Source organism: Onychomys torridus, chromosome 15, assembly GCF_903995425.1.
Source record: "Onychomys torridus chromosome 15, mOncTor1.1, whole genome shotgun sequence".
NCBI lineage: Eukaryota > Metazoa > Chordata > Mammalia > Rodentia > Cricetidae > Onychomys > Onychomys torridus.
Window position 1 is genome coordinate 13,547,643 of NC_050457.1, and position 22,560 is coordinate 13,570,202.

At 39.1% G+C, this 22,560-nt stretch overlaps 1 protein-coding gene across 4 annotated transcripts in view; it reads right to left on the reverse strand.

Annotated features, from left to right (window-relative positions):
* Window positions 1-8,377: 8,377 nt before the first annotated feature.
* The window catches only part of Xrcc4 (X-ray repair cross complementing 4), a 258,828-nt gene continuing 244,645 nt past the window's right edge, over window positions 8,378-22,560 (reverse strand). For all 4 annotated transcript variants that reach the window (XM_036207307.1, XM_036207308.1, XM_036207306.1 and 1 more), the window contains one exon: window positions 8,378-8,982. In XM_036207307.1, coding sequence (XP_036063200.1) covers window positions 8,877-8,982 — 106 coding nt within the window. In that variant the 3' untranslated portion in view covers window positions 8,378-8,876. The remainder of the gene's footprint in view (window positions 8,983-22,560) is intronic.

The window sequence follows — 22,560 nt, forward strand, 5'->3', positions numbered from 1 at the left end:
ATAGTCTTACAGCCCAGCCTGTCTGTAGTGGCTTCATAGAACAGCTTTCCAGAAAGTCTCAATGAAGTGGACTGGGCTCGGCAAGTCAGCAGATGCCAGACATGGGGGACAGCAACTTCTTGGGAAATTGGTACTTGAAATCTTTGGAAAATGTATTTCATTTCCTTGCTAGTTTAATTTCCCCTCCCTTTAAAGAGCCATTAAACTAATAAAACTACAGAAAGGGAAGCATCAGTGTTTAGCAGAATACTCATGTCAGAACAAGCTCTGAAAAGCACAGGCATTGCTTTCCTTTGTCATTAGTCCTTAGAGTCCTTTGCTTCTCTCTGCCAGTTTGCTCGGGGTTTTTTTCCCTTTAGTTTCCCCATAACTTATGGATTGACTTCCCCAGAAAATCCACATTCAGACAAGTCATGAACCCTACTTAGCCAGGTCACTTATTCCTTGGCCCCCCAGTCTTATCAACTTGATTAAGGTTGTGAAATGGTATAACACAATGTGTTCCATATTGGTCAGCCATTGAGCTGTGGCTCAAAATAATCAAAGTCACTATCAATTGTGGTAATATTTGATGTCCTTCAGTAGGCGCATTGGCTCCCATACTTCTGCTTTTGACCCTAGGGCTTCTCTGTAGCTGCCACATGGGTCATCAGCAAGAATTGAAACATGAGGGATCAAGGCATCTAGGCCACCACTAACAGAAAACCAATAAGTGATTGTTTCCTTTTTCACTCCCCCATGCATAGTTCTGAAAAAAAAATCTACAGGGTTTCTTCCAAGATCCTGGTGGGAACACATAATGCTCATGTAACCGGTTAGCCATCTTGATAGGACATCTCTGCGCTGCCTTCTCCTTTCCTGTTTTACCCTGTGTCACACTCCCTTGATGTCTGGATTTTATCCCTAAGAATACTACCTTAATAAAAGCTCTTGTCTCAATCACAGCTGTGGGCAAAAAGCACAGCTCAGAGGCAGAGTTTATAGGAGGGTCTTGTATAAGCAGTTTCCCCCATTATTGTTTAATCTACCTATGCTTGACTGGCTAAGTATATCCAAGATAACCATTAAGTTGCAAACGCTCTATAAACAAAGCAAATGGTTCAGGACTCATCCATATTCCTTCAACTGGAACTTTGGCCACCAAAATATCTGCTGCTTTTCAGGAAAAAAAGTCCCTTATCAATATGGAGATAGGGATGTCTCTCTCCCACAGAATCAAGAGTCTTTAGTGGCAATGAGACCTTTGTGTGAAAGTCTATTCTCTGTGAGATTGTGGGATGTGACTATCAGATGAAATCCATAAAAGACAGGAAGAAAAAACCTAACAGGCAAGCAATAAAATTCATGTCGAATTTCACTCAAATATGGGAGAGGAAAATTAGAAATCATGGATAAATGAAAAGGATAATGGGGCAGGGAAAATATGAGCCAAGTATAGTCGGGATAGTATTGTATACTGAGGAGATAAGAGAGTTACTGGTCAGAAAGAGAGAAAGTGGACAATCATTTCAAAGCACTCTTTACAATTAGGATACAGAGAAAATCAGTTTAGGTTAATGCAGAGAACATCTACAGTGAAATCTCATCTGAAAAGCATTTGCTAGAAATTGTCAGAGCCCTGGTGAAAAACTTAAATCCAGACAAGAGCCATAAATATGTGTGGGGAAGGTCTCATGGGTGTCATCATTTCCCCTTACAATATCATTAAGATGAGGCAGAAGTGTGACCATGTGTTTTTGGGGATTATTAACTCATAGGTAAATTGAGGGGGCTTACTTTGAATGTAGATGACAGATATTTATGATGGGTCCTATCAATGATACTGAGTATAGGGATGAGAGAGATGTGAAATGATGAAGATTGCTTTTTCGGGGCCATGTCTAGCAAAAGTCTCACTGACCAGCAGTTTTCTTTGTCTTTTCTTCTTTCTTATTCTCAGATATCCTAAAAGAGCTAATTACAGAGTAGTTTCAGCTTCTCAATATATGGCCCTGTTCTGAGGTTTCCAGGCTTCACTTACTACAGTGTGAGCTCTATGGCAACAGAGTGCTTACCTATGTTGCTCAGTATCCCATCCCATGCCAAGAACAAAACCTAGCACAAATGTTCAGCAACTGTTTGTAAAATGAATAGACATACCCTTTATTTCTCCAGATGGCCAAGGTCTGTACTTTGTATATAACCTTTCTTTGGTAAGCATTTGTTGAACTGAACACCCAATAAAGAGTTGCTTAGCTCGACACAGAGTCCTGTATTTTAAAAATTTGAATTATAGGCCATGAAGCATATCTCTTTGAAAGTAGATCTCTGACCTTTTAAAACCATATAGTAAAGACACCTTTTCTTGTGCAGGGACTTTTTCTTCCTTCCCTAATGAATCCTGGACCATATCTAATTGTCAGTCCCCAACTTAGAAATTTTACGCTGAAGCCACCCTTTAGAGCAGAAATCCATTCATCTTAGAATGAAGATACTAACATTCAAAGAGTCACAATGTATTCCACATTCAGTTCTGTGCCTTACAAGTCAGTCAGTGGTCTTCAGAAAACTTTATTTTAGAGCAGAGACAGTGGAAATCATGAGTATAGATACAGCTTAGCATGGCAGGATCTGACCACTTTGGAGAGCTGTCTAGAGTGTGCATGAAACAGAATTCCCTGCCTTTCATGTCTCCACAAGGCATGAACAACCTGTGATTATAGGCTGTATGCACCCTGTTGAAACCAACTCAATCATTGTGACAGAGAAATGGATGAACATACCATTGTTCTACAAAGATAAAAAACAAATTAAAAACTTTCTCTGTGGAGAATTCTCTGTTTAGTTCTATAGCCCATTTATTAATTGGACTGTTGGGCATTTTGATGTCTAATTTCTTGAGTTCTTTATATATTCTTGATATCAGTTCTCTGTCAGATGTGGGGTTGGTGAAGACCTTTTCCCATTCTGTAGGCTGTCACTTTTTCTGGTTGACCATGTCCTTTGCTCTACAAAAGCTTCTCAGTTTCAACAGGTCCTATTGATTGATTGTTTCTCTCACTGTCTGTGCTACTGGTGTTATATTTAGAAAGTGATCTCTGGTGCCAATGAGTTCAAGAGTACTTCCCACTTTCTCTTCTATCAGGTTCAGAGTAACTGGATTTATGTTGAGGTCTTTGATCCACTTGGACTTAAGTTTTGTGCACAGTGACAGATATGGATCTATTTGCAGCCTTCTACACATTGACATCCAGTTATGCCAGCACCATTTGTTGAAGATGCTTTCTTTTTTCCATTGTACATTTTTGGCTTCTTTGTCAAAAATTATATGTTCATAGGTGTGCGGGTTAATGTCAGGGTCTTCAATTCAATTCCATTGGTCCACATGTCGGTTTTTATGGCAGTACCAAGCTGTTTTTATTACTGTAGCTCTATAGTAGAGCTTGAGGTCGGGGATTGTGATGCCTCCAGAGGTTGTTTTATTGTATAGGATTCTTTTGGCTATGCTGAGTTTTTTGTTTTTCCATATGAAGTTGAGTATTATTCTTTGCAGATCAGTGAAGAATTGTGTTGGTAATTTGATGGGGACTGCATTGAATCTGTAGATTGCTTTTGGTAAAATCGCCATTTTTACTATGTTAATCCTGCCTATCCATGAGCATGGGAGATCTTTCCATTTTCTGACATCTTCTTCAATTTCTTTTTTCAGGGTCTTAAAGTTCTTGTCATATAGGTCCTTCACATGCTTAGTTAGAGTAACCCCAAGGTATTTTATATCATTTGTGGCTATTGTAAAAGGGTGATGTATTTCTGATTTCCTTCTCAGCCTGTTTGTCTATTGTATATAGGAGGGCTACTGATGTTTTTTTGAGTTGATCTTGTATCCTGCTATGTTGCTGAAGGTTTTTATTAGCTGTATCAGTTCCTTGGTTGAGTTTTTGTGGTCACTCATGTATACTATCATGTCATCTGCAAATAGGGAGAGCTTGACTTCTTCCTTTCCAATTTGTATCCCCTTAATCTCTTTATGTTGTCTTATAGCTCTGGCTAGAACTTCAAGTACTATATTGAATAAGTATGGGGAGAGGGGACAGCCTTGGGCTGAAAGACATTTAAGGAATTGCTCAACATCCCTAATTATCCAGGAAATGCAAATCAAAATGACTCTGAGACACCACCTCATACCTGTCAGAGTGGCAAAGATCAAAAACACAGAAGACAGCTTATGCTGGAGAGGATGTAGAGCAAGGGGAACTCTCCTCCACTGCTGGTGGGAATGCAAGCTTGTACAGCCACTTTGGAAATCAATATGGTGCTTCCTTAGAAAATTGGGAATCCATCTTCCCCAAGACCCAGCTGTAGCACTCTTGGGCATATAGCCAAGGAATGCTCAATCACACCACAAGGGCATTTGCTCAGCTATGTTCATATCAGCATTGTTTGTAATAGCCAGAACCTGGAAACAACCTAGAGGCCCTTCAACTGAAGAATGGATAAAGAAAATATGGTATATATACACAATGGAGTACTACTCAGCAGAGAAAAACGATGACACCATGAAGTTTGCCGGCAAATGGATGGATCTAGAAAAAATCATCCTGAGTGAGGTAACCCAGACTCAGAAGGACAAACATGGTATGTACTCACTCATAGGAGGATGCTAGATGTAAAACAAAGATGACTAGACTGCTACACAACTCCAGGGAGGCTACCTAGAAAACGGGACCCTAGGAAAGACACAGGGATCACCCAATGACAGAGAAATGGATGAGACCTACATGAACAACCTGGATGATAGTGGGAGTAATGAAGGGCAAGATTTGAGGGAAAGAAAGCTTAGGGGAGCAGGAGATCCCAGCTGGATCAAGAACAGAAAGGGAGAACAAGGAATAACAAACCATGATAAGTGAAGACCACATGAGAACAGGAATAGGCAGAGTGCTCGAGAGGTCTCCTTAAATCCACAATGATATATCCTCTGTAGACTACTGGCAATGGTCGAGAGAAAGCCTGATCTGACCTACTCTGGTGATCAGATGACTAAATACCCTAACAGTCGATCTGTAACTCTCATCCAATAACTGATGGAAGTGGATGCAGAGATCCTCAGCCAGGCCCCAGGTAGACCTCCAGGTGTCCAACTGTCGAGAAAGAGGAGGTACTGTATGAGCGTGAATTGTTGAATCCAAGATTGCAAAAAGCACAGGGACAAATAGCCAATCGATTGGAAGCACATGAATTATGAACCAACGGCTTTGGAGCCCCCAGCTAGATCAGGCCCTCTGGATAAGTGAGACAGTTGAATAGCTTGATCTGTTTGGGAGGCACCCAGGCTGTGGGACCAGGACCTGTCCTTAGTGCATGAGCTGGGTGTTTGGAACCTTGGGCTTACACAGGGACACATGCTCAGCCTGGAAGAAGGGGACAGGACCTGCCTGTACTGAATCCACCAGGTTTAAATGAATCCCCAGGGTTGTCTTGGTCCTGGAGGACATGGGAATGGAGGGGAGGGGATGGGCGGAAGGTGGGGGTGGGGGTAGGAGTGGGGAGGACAGGGGAACCCATGGCTGATGTATAAAATTAAAACTAATAATAATAATAATAATAATAATAATAATAATAATAAACTTTAAAAATTGGATGAACTTTATGGATGTTATTGTCACTAAGATTCTTCTCTTTTACTCTATGCATACTGGTTGAGTACTTTTAATTAGCTGTGTACCATTTGACTTTTAAAAGTGCCTTGGTTTTACATCTAGGATCCTATTATGAGTGAGTACATACCATGTTTGTCTTTCTGAGTCTGGGTTACCTCACTCAGGATGATTTTTTTTTTCTAGATCCGTCCATTTGCCTGCAAACCTCATGATATCATTGTTTTTCTCTGCTGAGGAGTACTCCATTGTGTATATGTACCATATTTCCTTTATCCATTCTTCAGTTGAAGGGCATCTAGGTTGTTTCCAGGTTCTGGCTATTACAAACAATGCTGATATGAACATAGCTGAGCAAATGCCCTTGTGGTGTGATTGAGCGTTCCTTGGGTATATGCCCAAGAGTGCTACAGCTGGGTCTTGGGGAAGATGGATTCCCAATTTTCTAAGGAAGAGCCATATTGATTTCCAAAGTGGCTGTACAAGCTTGCATAGACTGCTACACAACTCCAGGGAGGCTATCTAGAAAACCGGACCCTAGGAAAGACACAGGGATTGCCCAATGACAGAGAAATGGAAGATGAGATCTACATGAACAACCTCGATGACAGTGGGAATAATGAAGGGCAAGGTTCGAGGGAAAGAGAGCTTAGGGGAGCAGGAGATCCCAGCTGGATCAAGAACAGAAAGGGAGAACAAGGAATAACAGACCATGATTAATGAAGACCACATGAGAACAGGAAGAAGCAAAGTGCTAGAGAGGTCCCCAGAAATCCACAATGATCCTCTGTAGACTACTGGCAATGGTCGAGAGAAAGCCTGATCTGACCTAGTCTGGTGATCAGATGGCCAAATACCCTAACTGTCGATCTGGAACTCTCATCCAATAACTGATGGAAGTGGATGCAGAGATCCTTGGCCAGGCCCTAGGTGGAGCTCCAGGAGTCCAATTGTCAAGAAAGAGGAGGGATTGTAAGAGTGTGAATTATTGAGACCAAGATTCGAAAAGCACAGGGACAAATAGCCAAACTAATGGAAACACATGAACTATGAACCAAAAGCTATGGAGCCCCCAACTGGATCAGGCCCTCTGGATAAGTGAGACAACTGAATAGCTTGAACTGTTTGGGAGGCATCCAGGCTGTGGGACCGGGACCTGTCCTTAGTGCATGAGCTGGCTGTTTGGAACCTTGGGCTTACACTGGGACACTTTGCTCAGTCTGGAAGGAGGAGACTGGACCTGCCTGTACTGAATCCACCAGGTTTAATTGAATCCCCAGGGGGGTCTTGACCCTGGAGGACATGGGAATGGAGGGGAGGGGACGGGGGGGGGGAAGTTGGAAGTGGGGACGGGAGTGGGGAGGACAGGGGAACCCATGACTGATATGTAAAATTAAAACACAAATATAATAAATAAAAAAGGAGAAAAAAATAAAAGTGCCTTGTAAATATCTAAAGTACATATATCTAAGATTATTGAAGACTCAACAGGATAGAAACATTCCTGGGTGACTCCATAGGTTTGTGTTTTAGAATTATATTTATAATTGATAATTTATAAATATATAGACATTTTCTTATGTAAGTCATCAAAAAATTAAAATGTGGTAAAATTTCTTTCTTTTAAAAATATTTTTCTGCAGCCCAGCTACCTTGGAACTCAGTAGGTAATACTGGCTGGTCTTGAAACCATGGCTAATTCTTCACCTTTGGCCTCCTGAGTCATGGGGTAATAGGTATAAGCTATATGTGGCAAAATGTAGGAAAATCTCTACACACACACACACATACACACACACTTCATTGCACACATATATGAAACTCAAGAATAAATGAAGAAATGTGAGTGCTTATGCTTGTAATGTAATCATCTATTTTGGAGACCAGAACAAAACAAAATAAAATAAACTAAACAAAAACATATGTGTGTGTGTATATATATATTTATATTTATATTTATATGTATATATGTATATATGTATATATACACACACGTAAGTCTCTTTATAACTTTGCCTACTAACTTTGGAGGTAAAAATACATAGGTGATATTTAAAAGCATAAGAAACCTAAAGTGGTGATATGGATAGCAGACAGCAGAGTGTTGACGAGCACACCTAGAGTAATGAAGCTTTTAGCTACCGTGCAGAGAACAATCAGCCAAGAAGCCTAAGTAGTAGGTGGAGAAAAAAGGAGGGCTGCCCAGAATATATGCTGTTCCAAAAGCCAAGAGCAGACAGCAGAAGTGCTGGGCTTTATCAACAGTGCAGGTGACACAGAGTGGACCAGTACTGATCTGACAACATGCTGTGCAGTATAACTTTGACAGGAGGGACCGGATGCTCAGCTGGAAAGAAATGAGGAAAGAATGTGGTTATGAAGCAGGATGGTGAAGAGTAGGAAAAAATGTACCCAGTTTGACTGATGACAAATATGCCATGGTCTTTGCTTTCAAGATGGGCTGGAAAAAGGTTACTTTTTTGTTGTTGTTTATTTTGTTTTGGTCCCCAAATGATTATATTTACATATGTAAGCACTCATATTACTTTCTTTATTCTTGAGTAAAATATGATAAATTCGTTCCTTATTTCTCCCCTCCAAATCCTTCCACAACTCTTCAATATCTTCCCTTCACAACTTCATGTCTTTTTAAAAAATAACCCACTAAGGCCAATTGGTGCTGCCCGTGTGCACATGGGTATGGGCCATCACTGGAACACAAGATGTCTACCAGTCAGAACTTCAGAAAACAATTTATTACAATAAAGAAAATGTGCAGTTAATAGTTTCTTTAAGAACACAAACTTTTATTAACTATCAGATTTCCGGATTGTTTACACACAACTTAAAGATATATTTTATATGTGTCACCTCATAAGTTAAACTTTTCAAAAACGTTGTTTAAAGTGCAATTCAAAAAGAATCATTTAAAGATTTTTTTTTTTTTTGCCCTATTCCCCAAATCTTCCCAGAATTGTTAGACAGTTACAATAACATGTAAAGGAATATGATAAATGTGCCCTGTGGAACAAAACTCAGATTTAACAGGCAATACGAATGGTAAAGTGTCCCTTTGCCATCCAATCACATTGTCATGTCCTTGTGGAATCCACTGTGTGTGTATGGTGAAGCTGCAATGCAGTAACCATCGCTGCTAAGTCAAAAGCCTCCCTTTTTATGAAAGAACTGGATACAGAAGGTACTTTAATGAACACCAAAGTCGGCTCCCAGGATTTGTAACTAATCAAAGATATCTTCTGGGCTGCTGTTTCTCAGGGTTTCTAAAGACATGTTTTCAGCAGAAGGGTGCTCCTCCTTCAAGGTCTGAGGCAGTACAGAGGCAAGCCTAGAGTAAAAAGAAAACCAAGATAGTTATCTGTTGTTAGTTTTTTTAATTTCTAATTTTTATTTTATTTTTTAAATCGTACCTAATATATTCTAAATAGTTTCCTCTCCCTCTACCCCTCCCAGTTTCTCCCCAACTCCTTTCTCATCCAGATACACTGCTTTTGTGTCTCTCGTCAGAAAACAAACAGGCTTCTGAAGGATAATAACAAAATACAATAAGATACAATAAAAACTAATATGTTGGATTAGGGCAAAACAAATAATCACAAGGGAAAGAGCCCAAGAGAGGGCACAAGAAACAGAGACCCACTCATTTTCACACTCAGGAATCTCGTAAAAACACTACACCGGAAGCCATAAGTACACACACACACACACACACACACACACACACACACACACACACACACACAGGACCTGTAGGGTAAAAGGCAAGAAAAATAAAGTTAAATAAAAAAAAAAAAAAAAAAAAAACAAACAAACAAAAAAACCAGATCAAATTAAGCAACAACAAAAATGACTTCAACTTCCAAAGATGCCATGGGGTTTGTTTTCTCTATGGCCATCTACTGCTGTGCATGCAGACTGCCCTCAAGAGTAGTTTGTTTACCCACTGAGACTCCGTGGTGAAAAATAAAATTTCATTTGCAAGTAGTTTTCGATTAGACATGGTTTCTGGGTCAGGGATGGAGCATGTGTCCCCTTTTCTGTTCATCTCTAGGACCCCAGCTGGTGCAGACCCACACAGACTTGAGCACGCTGCCCCAGTCTCTGGCCTCATCTGTGCTTCCATCATGTTGATTTAGAGGGCCTGTTTCTTTGGGGTCTTCCATCCCCTGAGGCTCTCACAGTCTCTTCTTCTCCTCCTCTGCAGGGATGAGCCCTGAGAGGAGGGGTTTGAGGGAGTCACCTTGTTTAGGGTGGAGATTGCCCAGTTCTCTCACTCTCTGCATGGCCATGGGTCTCTGTATTTGTTTTACACATTAATATCCACATTGTCCCTCAGTAACTGTACTCTCTGATCACATGAGTTTCCTCTAATAGTCAGCTGATCAATTGATTACTTGTGTATAATTAATAATGACTCCATATCCACCGCAGATGGGGATAAAATGTACTGGTCCACCTCATTTATTGGGTCTACATATAATTACACAGTAAACCGAATTCTATTGAGACCATGAGTGCAGCTACTACTTTACTGGATTTGATGTCTATATGTAAACACAGTTTGTGAAACCAAGACAACCGTCTTGTTCACTTCATGACCACTGTGGCCGAGCAGACTGGGATCACAGAGCTCAGCCCAGGGAAGCATTACTCAATATTAACTAGAGATGGTTTCAGGGGTAGATGTGATGAGATCAAATCAATCCATTAAATAGTTATCTCCATATATTCAGCTTCAAAGCCACGGCTTCCTTACTATAGCTGAAAGAGTTACAAGGCTGAAGTTGGAACACATGGGCGTGAACCAGTGGTGTGGCTTTAGGCAAGCCAATTCATCCAATGGGACTTCAGCTCTCTTTCCTGTAAAACTGAGGTGACATGTACCTTAACAGTGATGGGAAGATGAAACTAGGTGATGCAAAGGAAAATGCTTGTATATTCCCATACAAGAAACGCAGAAACTATTAATTATCAGTGGCTAAATACTGAATAAAGTATTAAGATCTGGTAGTAGCAGAATAAAGGAGCAACCAACTAAAATCCAGAAATATCAGCTATGTATGATTACTTTAAAGTCCTTGTACCTACATTTAGTTGCACAGATGATTAAAAATGAATTTAACATTCAGTCCTCCTTGGTCTCTTGACTATGCAGAATTAATCATGACTCGCTACTCTCAACCTGGGATGTGTCATTTTTACACCAAGTAAGCCAAGGGTAGATAACCTGATTGGGTCAAGGTGCTAGGTATTAATACAGTGTCAAAATGACAAGTACAACCCTTAGGAATTAATGGGAAATGCAGATGTAACTATCATAGCATGTAATCAAGTATCTAAAAATGTACTTCATAAGAGGGAAAAAAAGATACCATATACATAGCAGCTTATCATCACACACACGTATACACACACATACAATTTCACACAAGTACACACACATATAAATGCACACACACATTCTTTTTCCTCTAGTCTGAGATGTCTTAGTTGCTTTTAGCTCTCTTGTGTAAAATAGAGGACTGAGTTATGTCAATTGTAAGTCAGACTTGGAAAGGCCTCTGCAATTTTGTTCACTATCTAGACACTGTACTCCTAGAAAACAGAGGTCTATCAATTCTGTTTTGAAATATCAGCAGAGGATGAAAGGATTACCCTGAAGGGGCAGACAGAATGAAAGAGATCCCCAGTCCTACACTTACACTTGCTGTCTGTCTACACCCTGGTGCTTAAGAGATGGATTTAAGCCTTGTTAGGGTCCTGAGCCCTGAAAGGTGCAGCAAGAATGGCGACAGACAGGGGTGTACAATTCTCAGCCCTCACATCCACAGTGAGTCAACAGAGAACATTCAGAATTCCGTCCACACAAAGAAAAGGTAAGTTTTCACAAGCGACAACTATTTCAGAGATACTCTGTAAGTTACAGAAGACAGACAAACTCAAACAAAGTTTTCCTGTTTTACATCTTTACTATTTATGATTCAGGTTAACAAAAATAAATATGTAATAACATCAAAGCTTCCAGGGGATGTCAAATAACTAGATAAAATATTGTTGGTAAGATAGTCAACATCTGAAATTACTACAGAAAACTTGTCAATATCTGCCAAAGATAAGAAAATGTTTCTCCTTGTGGCTCAGGAATTCACCACTACATAGACACCCAGGACATACATACATACACATATACAATCATAGAGGTGCTTTTTAATAGTGAAAAACTAAAAACTAAACAAATGTCTCTCAACAGGAAAATGGCATATCGATTTCTGAATTTTCACGTACTAAAATACTATATAGCTACATACAAGCACAAATCTCAATGAATGTTGATCAAGGCACAAAAGAATGCACAGTACCGCATGGCTCTACCTAAAAGTCAAAATCACAAAACTAAGCAATACTGATCTTTGAACAGCGGCATATGTGTGAATATGTTGTGTGTACACACGTGTGTGTATACAGTATATATATATGTGCACCTATGGGTGTTTGTTATATCTTCTCTCCCACAAGATGTCATTTCTGGGTCTTTTCAGCTCCTCTGTGACAATTTTCTCAGACCTTGTGGCTTTGGCTGTGGTGGGGATGTTCATAGAGAGGAACAGGAGATTCAGTGCTAGCTTAGAGAGCTTGGTTCGGAAGTGAAGGGATCTGAAACACCAGTAGGTCATCTGTCTCCTTGGAGGGAGGGTGTGGTAGGGAGTGCTCACACAGGAACAGAGCTCAGACATCTTCAGGGAAGGGCAGACACGGCTGTCAGCGCCTCGTCACAGTCACGACAGCAAAGGGGAAGGGGAGAGATACCCAGAGGAGGGCCATCAGAGAGAAAATGCATCGATATGGACAGTGGAGATTAACACTGAGAGATGGAGACGTGAGCGAAAGGAGACAGAGCTGGGACTCGAGGCAGGACTAACTGCTTGAACTGCTGCTGCCTGCCCCAGGTCTGTTCTCGCTGTAATGTTGACTGCTGAAGCTCACACTTTCGGTAAATTATTTCACTCATTATTAATTATCTGGTGCTGAGAAGAATAATCTGGAAGGACACTGTTAAGTTTAAGATTTATCTTGGAAGGACAGGCAGTTTTTTCTCAGGACAGAGGAAGTAGTAAACTCCCAGACCCCAGCCTCACACATGGAAGTGCTGAACCATCATCCCCCAGCCACCTCAGCACGACAGCTGGAAACAACTGTTCTGCTGATGCTAAAACAGTCTACACAGTTCAACTTCGCTTTACTCTCTCTGTCTCTCTCCTGGGGCTTGCGTGGTGGCACACAAGCATCTGCCTGTGGAAGCACATGCACAGCACACATGCAGACACCGAAAATGCAACTTGGAAAAGTCCATGTGGCCAAGAATTGCTGGGGCATGTCAGCATTCCTAGTACATGGGGAGTTGAGGCAGTAGGATTACATGTTTGACGTGAGCCTGGGCTAGCTTGTAGCTTACAAATAAAAAGCTTATCTCTAGCTGGGCACTGGTGGTGCACACCTGTAATCCCAGCACTCGGGAGGCAGAGCCAGGTGGATCTCTGTGAATTCGAGGCCAGCCTGGGCTACCAAGTGAGTTCCAGGAAGGAAAGGCACAAAGCTACACAGGGGAACCCTGCCTCGAAAACCAAAACCAAACCCAAAACCAACCAAACAAAAAAAAGCTTATCTCTAAAAGCTCCCCGCTCCCAAGAAGAAGCCAACTATCTAATGGTTTGGCTTAGGATGTGTCAGGTCAAGTCTTCATGAGAAAGACTAAGAAAATGCCACAAAACCCAAAGGGGGGAAAAAAAGAAACCCATAATACAGCAATGGCAAAACTGAATCAAAAGATAAGGTCCTGCCGAGATGAATCAAACAGACCACCATCATACTGACTTTGAACAGAGTTCCTATCATGCATTTTACAGGAAACTTCTGAATTCCCCAACTCAACTACATTACTACCATTTAAATAAAATAGTTAAATAATGAACTTAAAGGGTAGATGTCACCAATGGCACTAGTTTATTTTTAAATTAGAAATTAATACTTAGAAATACATTGAGTGTTAGGACAGGAAGAGTAGCTGACTGATTTCTAGCTGCCCTTATAAAAACCAAGGCTTCTTCTAAATAAACTAACTAACTGAAGCTACCATGACCCAGTAAAATCAGAGGCTCACACTGTCTGGAATTCACTAGTCTAGACATCATTTCATTGGCTCGAGCAAATAAAAGAAGAGGAACAGACTCTCCTGGCAACCCAAGTGGCAAGCAAGAGCACCTACATTCATTAGTTTCAATTAAATTCACAGATATCTTCTAATACATATGACCCTGCTGCTCAAACATGAGCAAGAAGAACACAGAAATGCCCTTTGGAATATGTGACATTGAATAAAACAAGAAAGGAAGAAAAAAAAGTAGTCATATTTAACCCAATAATGCACTTAATGATTTATAGACATCATAAAAGGATAATTCTAAAAATGTCCTGTAAAAGTATCTAGAATAGATTTGAAAAGAAGACTATTAGGGATGAATGAGATGGCTCAGCATGTAAAAATTGTTGCCATAGAAAAATGATGACCTGACTTTGATCCCTAGAACCCATTATAAAGGTAGATGGAGAGGACCCACTCCACAAAGTTGTCCTCTGAGTTCTGTATATAATTCAGTTTTAAAACCAACCATTGGGCTTGGACCTGCCTAGGCTCAGTGTGCTGGGCTCTGCTGACTCCCCATGGGAGACCTTGATTTGGGGGATGTGGGGATGCGGGGTGGCTTGGGAGGGAGGGCTGGCAGGTGGGAGGAGGGAAGAGGTGGGATCTGTGGATAGTATGTGGTGTGAGTAGAAAATTTCTTAATAAAGAAAAATGAAAAAAAAATAAAACCAACCATTAGATAAATAAATCCACAATCCATAAGGAGGGAAGCACTCAGATGGAAATTTCATAACAATAAATACTTGCTAAATGTATTTGGATAAATAAATTATTGTGGCAACCAGCCACATAACTGGTAGACTAGTTCACACAAGCTTTAAAAACCAGTTTTGAGTATCTTCAGCTCCACTCTGTGTATTTACTGGGTTGAACTGGCACAGGTGATGTTTGCTATTGCTGCTCAGTACACTACTCATGAAACCTTCTTGGGAGGGCTCTGCTTTATTTTATCTGGCATTGTATCTGGCACACAAATGTTCCGGTGATTGCAAGAATTAACAACGACAAATGACTAAAGGAATGAGGTAGACAGCATGGAGGAGAAGACTCAATAAAGCCACATGATCCACCCAGCACGCAACAGTGGACGCGGTAGTAAGCAGTCAGGAAGCAAAGTCAGGGTGTTAGCCAACGAGGCTTTCCTCACTCCAAAGTCAACAGTACCTATGCCACACTTATTAATGGAGACTATGAATTTGTGTGTTTCCTCCAGGGGATGCTCCTGTTCTCAGGAGGGCAGCATGGATGTGGAAATGGCATGTCTGAAAAAGTTGTCCTGTGAGGTGTTCTTGGAAGAGGAAGGAGACTTTTGATGTAAATGTTAGGAGACTATTTTCTTTCACTAGCTCCTCTACTATTTCATGGGAACAGTCCACAACAGAAGGCACAGAAATCCTTCCATAATAACACTTTTAAGTAAAGTGAGTGCAAAGTACAGAATAGTATATGCAGAGAACTAGATCATATATATGTATTTACAGAAACATATTTGCACATAAGTGCATGAACATATGTGATTGTGTGTCTAGAACAGGTCTAGAAAGTGCTGTGGACAGTGTTCTCTGAACAGTCAACATTCACTTGCCCCCTGAGGATACAATCTATTGACTTGGACTCCAGAATTTAGTAGTTTCATGAAAGGAAATGGAAACACAGAACATGAACTCCAGGTTTAGGCAGGTCTAGTGCTGGAGCAGTGGAGAATGGTCTTCTGAGCCACAGAGGGTAGTGATTTCTCAAGAACGGAGGACCAAGGATGGCTTCCCACATATAGAAGAAGCTGCTATAATTCCCATGACTGGTGCTACAATTCACATAATGAATGTGGCACCTTAGAACACTCTACCATCCTGTAGTTAGAAGCTTGAGTTAAAAAATTAAGGTGTTGGCTGGAAGGTGCTCTCCTTTGGAGGCGCTGGTGGAGACCAAACTGTTTCCTCCACTTTCAGCTTCTTGAACTCTCCCACTTTCAATGTGGGTAGCTGTAACATTCTCACATCATCATCACGTTTATGCTGCCGACTTTTTCATTTTCTCTCACTTTCTCCTCCTGACTCTACCACATAGTGATCACACTGGATAATCTAATATTACACTTGTGCTAGTACAAAACCAGCTTATTTGCAACATCAGTTCACGTGTGAACTTAAATTTTGCTTTCATGTGGTCAAATACATTCTCAGAGTGCAGGGAGTACAAATGCGGGCAGTTTGGAGTGTTATCCTGCCATCATTCCACTATTCATTTTGTTCGGGCTCCATTGTTGCTCCTACTGACCAAGTTAAATACTTTTCAGGAGAACTGATTAGAGCAGGAGGCATAAGAACATGCTATGCAAAGCCCAGAGCTAAAGAAGCCCTTGGACTGGTTGACAGATGACTTGGAAAGGCATCTGACAGATTCATGTAAGATGACCCAAAACATCATACAAAATACATGTGGGGTCTTTGCTAGCGATGAATGGAACCAGAATCATTGACACAGGCTAGCCAGAAGGGTTTTTTTTCCTTTAAATTATGAGCTTATGAAATGAATTTTCTAAGTAGTTCTGGAGTACATGTTATATGCTTAAAGTTCATATTAGTACTTTCAGCACATTTTATTGGCAAGTTTGAAAGAGGCAAGTTGTGTTAAATGAATGGTCTTTCAATCTTCGTGGCTGTAGTATCAACAGGAAATGCTGGAAAATTGCCTGGCACACACATCCTCAGAAACCAACCAACTGAAGACCCTAGAATACTGAATTTTCTCTTTATATGACTTATTAAGTTATTGTTTGTTATTACTGGTAAGCCTTTTGGAGTGTCAGTAAATAAAAATGTCTTCTAGTTGGCTACTGAAAAACAAGTCAAGGATGAAATAAAATCTGCTACATATATCTGGTTCTTCTCAAAGGGGGATTACCAGCTCAGTCTCTCAATAATCAATCAAGAAAGAGAATCAACCAGAAAAAAATAAAAATATTCAAGCAAGAAAATATAACACTTGCTTGGAATTAAGAAATTCACAAGCATATTTACTCTACTAAAATTGAAGAAGCTATAACAACTCATGGGAACTATTCATCTGGGTTCTTTAGTCTGATCATAATTACTTTTATATATATAATTTCAAAATTTTCCCCAACTATTAATCTACAAAAAAACCCTTAATTCCTTTAAGCGACCATCTAAAGTACACTTTTTGTTTTTTTCATAACAGAAGGTTTGTTTATCACTGAAAAAAAAAAGGATGTTTAGGTTTGATATTTCCCAATATAGCGCTGAACAGTTCTGTATGGCTGGACAATTTGTAACTAACTACAAGAAACACCTTAATAGCTGGAATCTGTCATCACAAATCCATTCTGTGAGTGATTTTTTTATATGTAGACAACTTTCAACTCAAGAAATGCTTTTTAAGGTTTGTTTTAAACTCAACATATATTTTTCAAAAATGATATAAATAACACATACAAAGACTTCTTGGTCTATGATACAGACAAGTTATTAGAAAGTAGTAATCATAAGAACTGAATAATCAATCCAATCCATCAGAATGTGTTCTTCATACATTCCAAACTTCAACATTTTTAAGTCTCAGGTATCATGCTATCCCTTGATACAAAAGTCTATCTACAACTAGAAAAGTTGAATGCAACTCTGTATTTCCAAAAGTTCCTACTCCTAGGATGCTACAGAAGAAGTGCAGCTCATGAAAATACCATAGATAATTTTTTACAACCTGGAAATTTAATTAATTTTTAATACAGTTCTATTTTGATATGATCACCATAGAACGATGTGAGTTGCATAAAGCTATAAAGAAGTTGATGGGAACACAGACTACAACCTGGAAAGAAGGAATACATCTGGGGGAGTGGAGCTAGTACTTAGTCAAATGCAGCACATTATTAAAATAGAGGCTGAGTAAAACCATCTTTCAGTTTACCCTTGAAGACTTTCTTTCCTCACCGTGTCTCCTAATTCATAGTCATAACCATGTTCTGTAGATCCTATAAACATCACTCCAGAGCTAAAGCTTTACTCATTTTTTAAAATTTACTTCTGGGACTGATAGACCTATGCTGCCTTGAACTCTCTATGTACTACAGGATGTCATAGAGCTTCTGCTCCCCCTAACTCCACCTCTTTACAGACGTGTACCACCATACCTGGTTTTGTGGTGTTGGGGATCAAATCCAGGACTTTGGGCATTCTACTACAGAGCCTACGGATCCAGATCCCCAGGTAACTTTTACTTATTTTTTCCTGGAAAACATACAGTAGGCCATCTTATCAGTCATAGATGGTGTTTCTTATCTATTTACACTTGTACGGGGGCAAATTTTCTTTCTTACTCATGAAATAAATGGTTATTATTAATTGTTAAATAAGACAAGTTTTCTTCCATAGCTTAGTATCTACAGGCTTCTGAGCGTAATAGAGGGATCAACAGATGAGCTAAAAAATAAACGTAACCTATTCTTTGTATTCATCATAGAGATATTTAAGCTAAAAAATGTACGATGATAGCTTGACATCAATCAGAGAACATGTGTAACTGAAATAACACACACAACAGAAATCATTTTCAACCTTTGTCTGTGTAAGAAGATTTAGATGCCTATGTACAGCTGGAAGCTTCCTCCTACAATTTTCTTTTTGGTTGGCTGATTTGGTTGTCCTATTTCATGCAGTACTTAAAATATTATGAAAATTCAATGTAAAGTACTTACTAATCTTATGCCAAGCTCCTTATACAACCAATAACCTCATGTTCTAACAGTCTCTATTATCCAGATGAAAATAAAACCATAGACACAATAGTGATTCACCAAGGCCTCACAACTTGAAAAGTGGCCAAGGCAGTAGTCGACTCCAGGCCCTTCTATTCCCTCATGATCTGAACCATTGCTTCCTGCTCTGTTTTCCTCTTTTCTCCAACACTCCTTCCTTTTATTATAGGTTCAAATTCTACCTAGGAAATGCCAGCTAAAAATGGTACATCCTTCATGTACCTCAGTATATGTACAATGCATAATGTACACTATAGAACTATTTTCACATATTATGAACTCATTTTACTGAAAACAACATGGCTATGTGTTATCTTGCTAACTATAATGTATGGAATTCAAACCCGGACCATTTATACTGCTAATGCCCCTTTAATGCAAAAGGTGCTTATAGTCAGGTTATAATGCTATTTTTAAAAGTCATTAACATCTCCATCTTGACTGACAAAAACTTAGCAAACATTCAAAGGAGAATTATGCATTACTGGATGTTGTCTGCATAATATAAAACTGACATGGTCACTGCCTTCTTTGAGGTTACAATCCAAAACAGATGTCATGCTATGAATGAATACCAAAAGATCAAGGTGCTTTCACTACATCTGCTCAGCGATAGAAAAACATTTCATGAAATGTTTACATTAAATTTCAGGAACAGTGCAAATTTTGTGTTGTGTGTGAATGCATGTATCAGAATAAATTTTACATTCAACAATCGCTAAGGTACAAATTTTATGAATGCAATATTTTTGTCTCTCTGAGAAATCAAGAGTTCACGTTTGTGCATCTAGGACTTTATGAGAAGAATACAGTTGTCAGTCACCACAGAACAACCACTGTACACATGTGTACCAGATGCGTCCATGTAAAATAATCCAGCATGTTTCACAGATGAATCACTGAAAACCTAATTACACATCAGTCCTACTTTATTAGCAACAGGTCGACTTATGACAAAGCCATATGGTACAGTCCACCAAGAAGTCATAGAAAATTTAAAAGTTGCTACTTGGAGATGTTCAAACAGCAACTCTGCTTGTGCTGTTTTGCTTTGTTCTATTTGTGACAAGGTAAGTAATGATTGTGTTTTCAATAAAATATCTTTGAGGTAGGCATGTGTTGCCATCTCATTAGTAAATGTTATACTGATGAAGTATATTACCCTATTTTGAACAAAACGAAAACAGTTAGTGCTCACAAAACTCTCACCTATATAATTAATGACAGTTAAGACAAAATTCATTTTTAATATCTCAGATTATCAGCTTGGTACTGATTATTACAGGTATTTTACTTCTGTATATAGTTGAAATGTTAACTATATATATAAAACATATCTGTTATATATATGTATAGATATTCATACACACACACACACACATACATATATATGTTGACTTACTGAAAATAAATAAACACATGTAAACTCTGCCAGGAAATACCCACCCTTTATAGCATCAGCCCTTAGAGCATTAAGAACCACTAGTCTGTGTTTAATAAATCTCTTTGCCTATTTACATAGCAATTTGCTTCCTTCAAGTGTTAGAGTGCCATGTGACAAATGAAATTATCTATTTAGTGGAAAAGTCTTTTAAGAATTCAATTTTGTGTTTCAAAGAGAATATTTAAAACAAAGAAAAGCAGCACATCAAAATACACTGTGAATGCAATTCTTATCTGATAATTGTTTTTATTATAGAAAGTTTTACTGTGTTAGAGTTAAAACCTTTTTTTTTTGCATTTAAACAAAAAGAGAGAAATGTTGTGGAATATTTCTTTAGTCTGAGTAAAGATGTGCCACTGTGATTGGTTTAATAAAGAGCTGAATGGTCAATAGAACAGGCAGACTTCCAGGCAGAGAGAGAACTCTGGGAAGAAGAAAGATAAAGTCACTAGCCAGATGTGGAGGACACTGGATGGGCAGTACAGAGATGAGGAATGACCCACATGGAAGAATATAGACTGAAAAATATGGATTAATTTAAGTTGTAAGAATTAGTTAGGAACATGCTTAATCTAAGGCTCAGGCTTCACAATTTGTTGTTGAAGGGTTAAAATCAAAGTCCACAAAGTTGGTGGGATATTGTTGGATATTGAAAGGGGATGGATTTGGGAAGGGTGTCTGATTTTGATATTGAAATAAATAAATAAATATCATAATTACACCAATAAACATACCTAAGACCTCAAAGAGATTCTTTTTTGTGGTTAACTAATAATTCTATTGTCCATGAGATTCCTAGACCTCACTTAAGCTGAAACTTAGTACCTTTGACCTACCACTCTTCTAATTCCCCTTCCTCCCCTCATTTGTAATAATTAAAATGACTGCTAGAGTAAGCTTGCTTTTATCGCTTGAAAATCTTCAACTATGTTCTAGAATAATAGTGGCTTGTGATTTTCTGTGTGTTGCCCCCCCCCCCACACACACACATACTTTTGTCTGTTTCTGCAATCAGTGTTATGCTAGTTTTCTAGAATAAGTTGGTAATGTTTATTCATTTAATTTTCTGGAAACATTTGACAACATTGAGATAATTTATTACTTGGGAGACCTGTGGATTTCCTCAATAGACATCTGTTTTTACTTCTATTGACACCAATAGGTGTCTCTTAGGATACTCAGGGGTCTGATGTTAGTCTTCCCCTCATGTGCCCAATCATAATCTCTAAGTTGCCCTATTTGACAGTTCATTGTTGAGACCAAAGCACTTATTTTGGCTTTACCTTGTTTAAACCTTGTAGACATTATAATTTTAGGTTTTATTTTGTTTGTATTAAAACTTACATGTTTATCATTTATGTAGAAATTAGATCTTAGCAGAATGGCTACTCAAAATGTTAATTTTGACAAAAGCACTTTAAAAGTACTTCATTTTAACTTCTGTTTCCATGTGTGTGTTTCTGTGAGTATATGAGTGTATATGCAGGTGACATCAGAGGGTTAAAGAGAGCTCTGGATCCTCTCAAGCTGGATCTAGAGGCAGGTTTGGACTTTTTGGATGCTGGGACCTGAACTCTCAACCTCTCCAAGAACAGCAAGCATTTTTAACTTCTGAAAATTCTCTCCAGCTCTAGACTTAGCACTTTTAATTAAATAAGATTCCTAGGAAAGAATGAAGTTTCAAATCAGATAAAGTTGTGTTACTATCTTGGATCTGTCATTTATTGTCATTTACTGATAAGATGATCAGAAGAAAATCAGAACTTTGCCTGTTTGAATTGAGGATGACAAAATCAAGCTCTATAAAGTCCCCAGTGGTAGACAGCGCTGTGGATCAGGTGGGACCTACTCCAGAAGAGCAGGCGGCGAATGTCTGTGGCGATGGAAATGCCCGTCTGCTAAGGTGCCACAGCTCACAGAACCACATACTTAAGAAGCAAAGCCTTCACTTTATGTTAATTATGTCTTGATAAACAAAGCAAACAAGAGCATTTTCAAACAATTCAATACCCATAATGATCTGATTCCTGATTAACATGCAGATTTATGCCATCAATGATTTTAAGAATCTGCTGACATCAGAAACAGCATATTGTTAATTGTGAAGCACATTCCCATGGAACAGCAGCAGGGGTTCCTCATCAACTCTTTGGAAATGGAGAAAAGCAATTTAAAAGGAGAAGGTTGTTATTACTGTCAGATTACCAGGGACACTAAGTATGCGTCTTCAGGCTTTCTATTACTTTTCAGACTGTTTAAAAATCAGACTAAAAGCTCTTTACTGCTAAGAACTAGTTGTAGGACAGCAAAAGCAATATAATCCATAGAAGTAAAAGGTCATGTTATACAGTCACAAAATTACAACTGTCACAGCTGAACATCAAGGAGAACACTATGTTCCAGTCCAGAAGGAAAGAGTCGACATTGTGATGACACTATAATACACAGATCCTATGTGGACTTCCCTATCCAGACTTTTCCATGT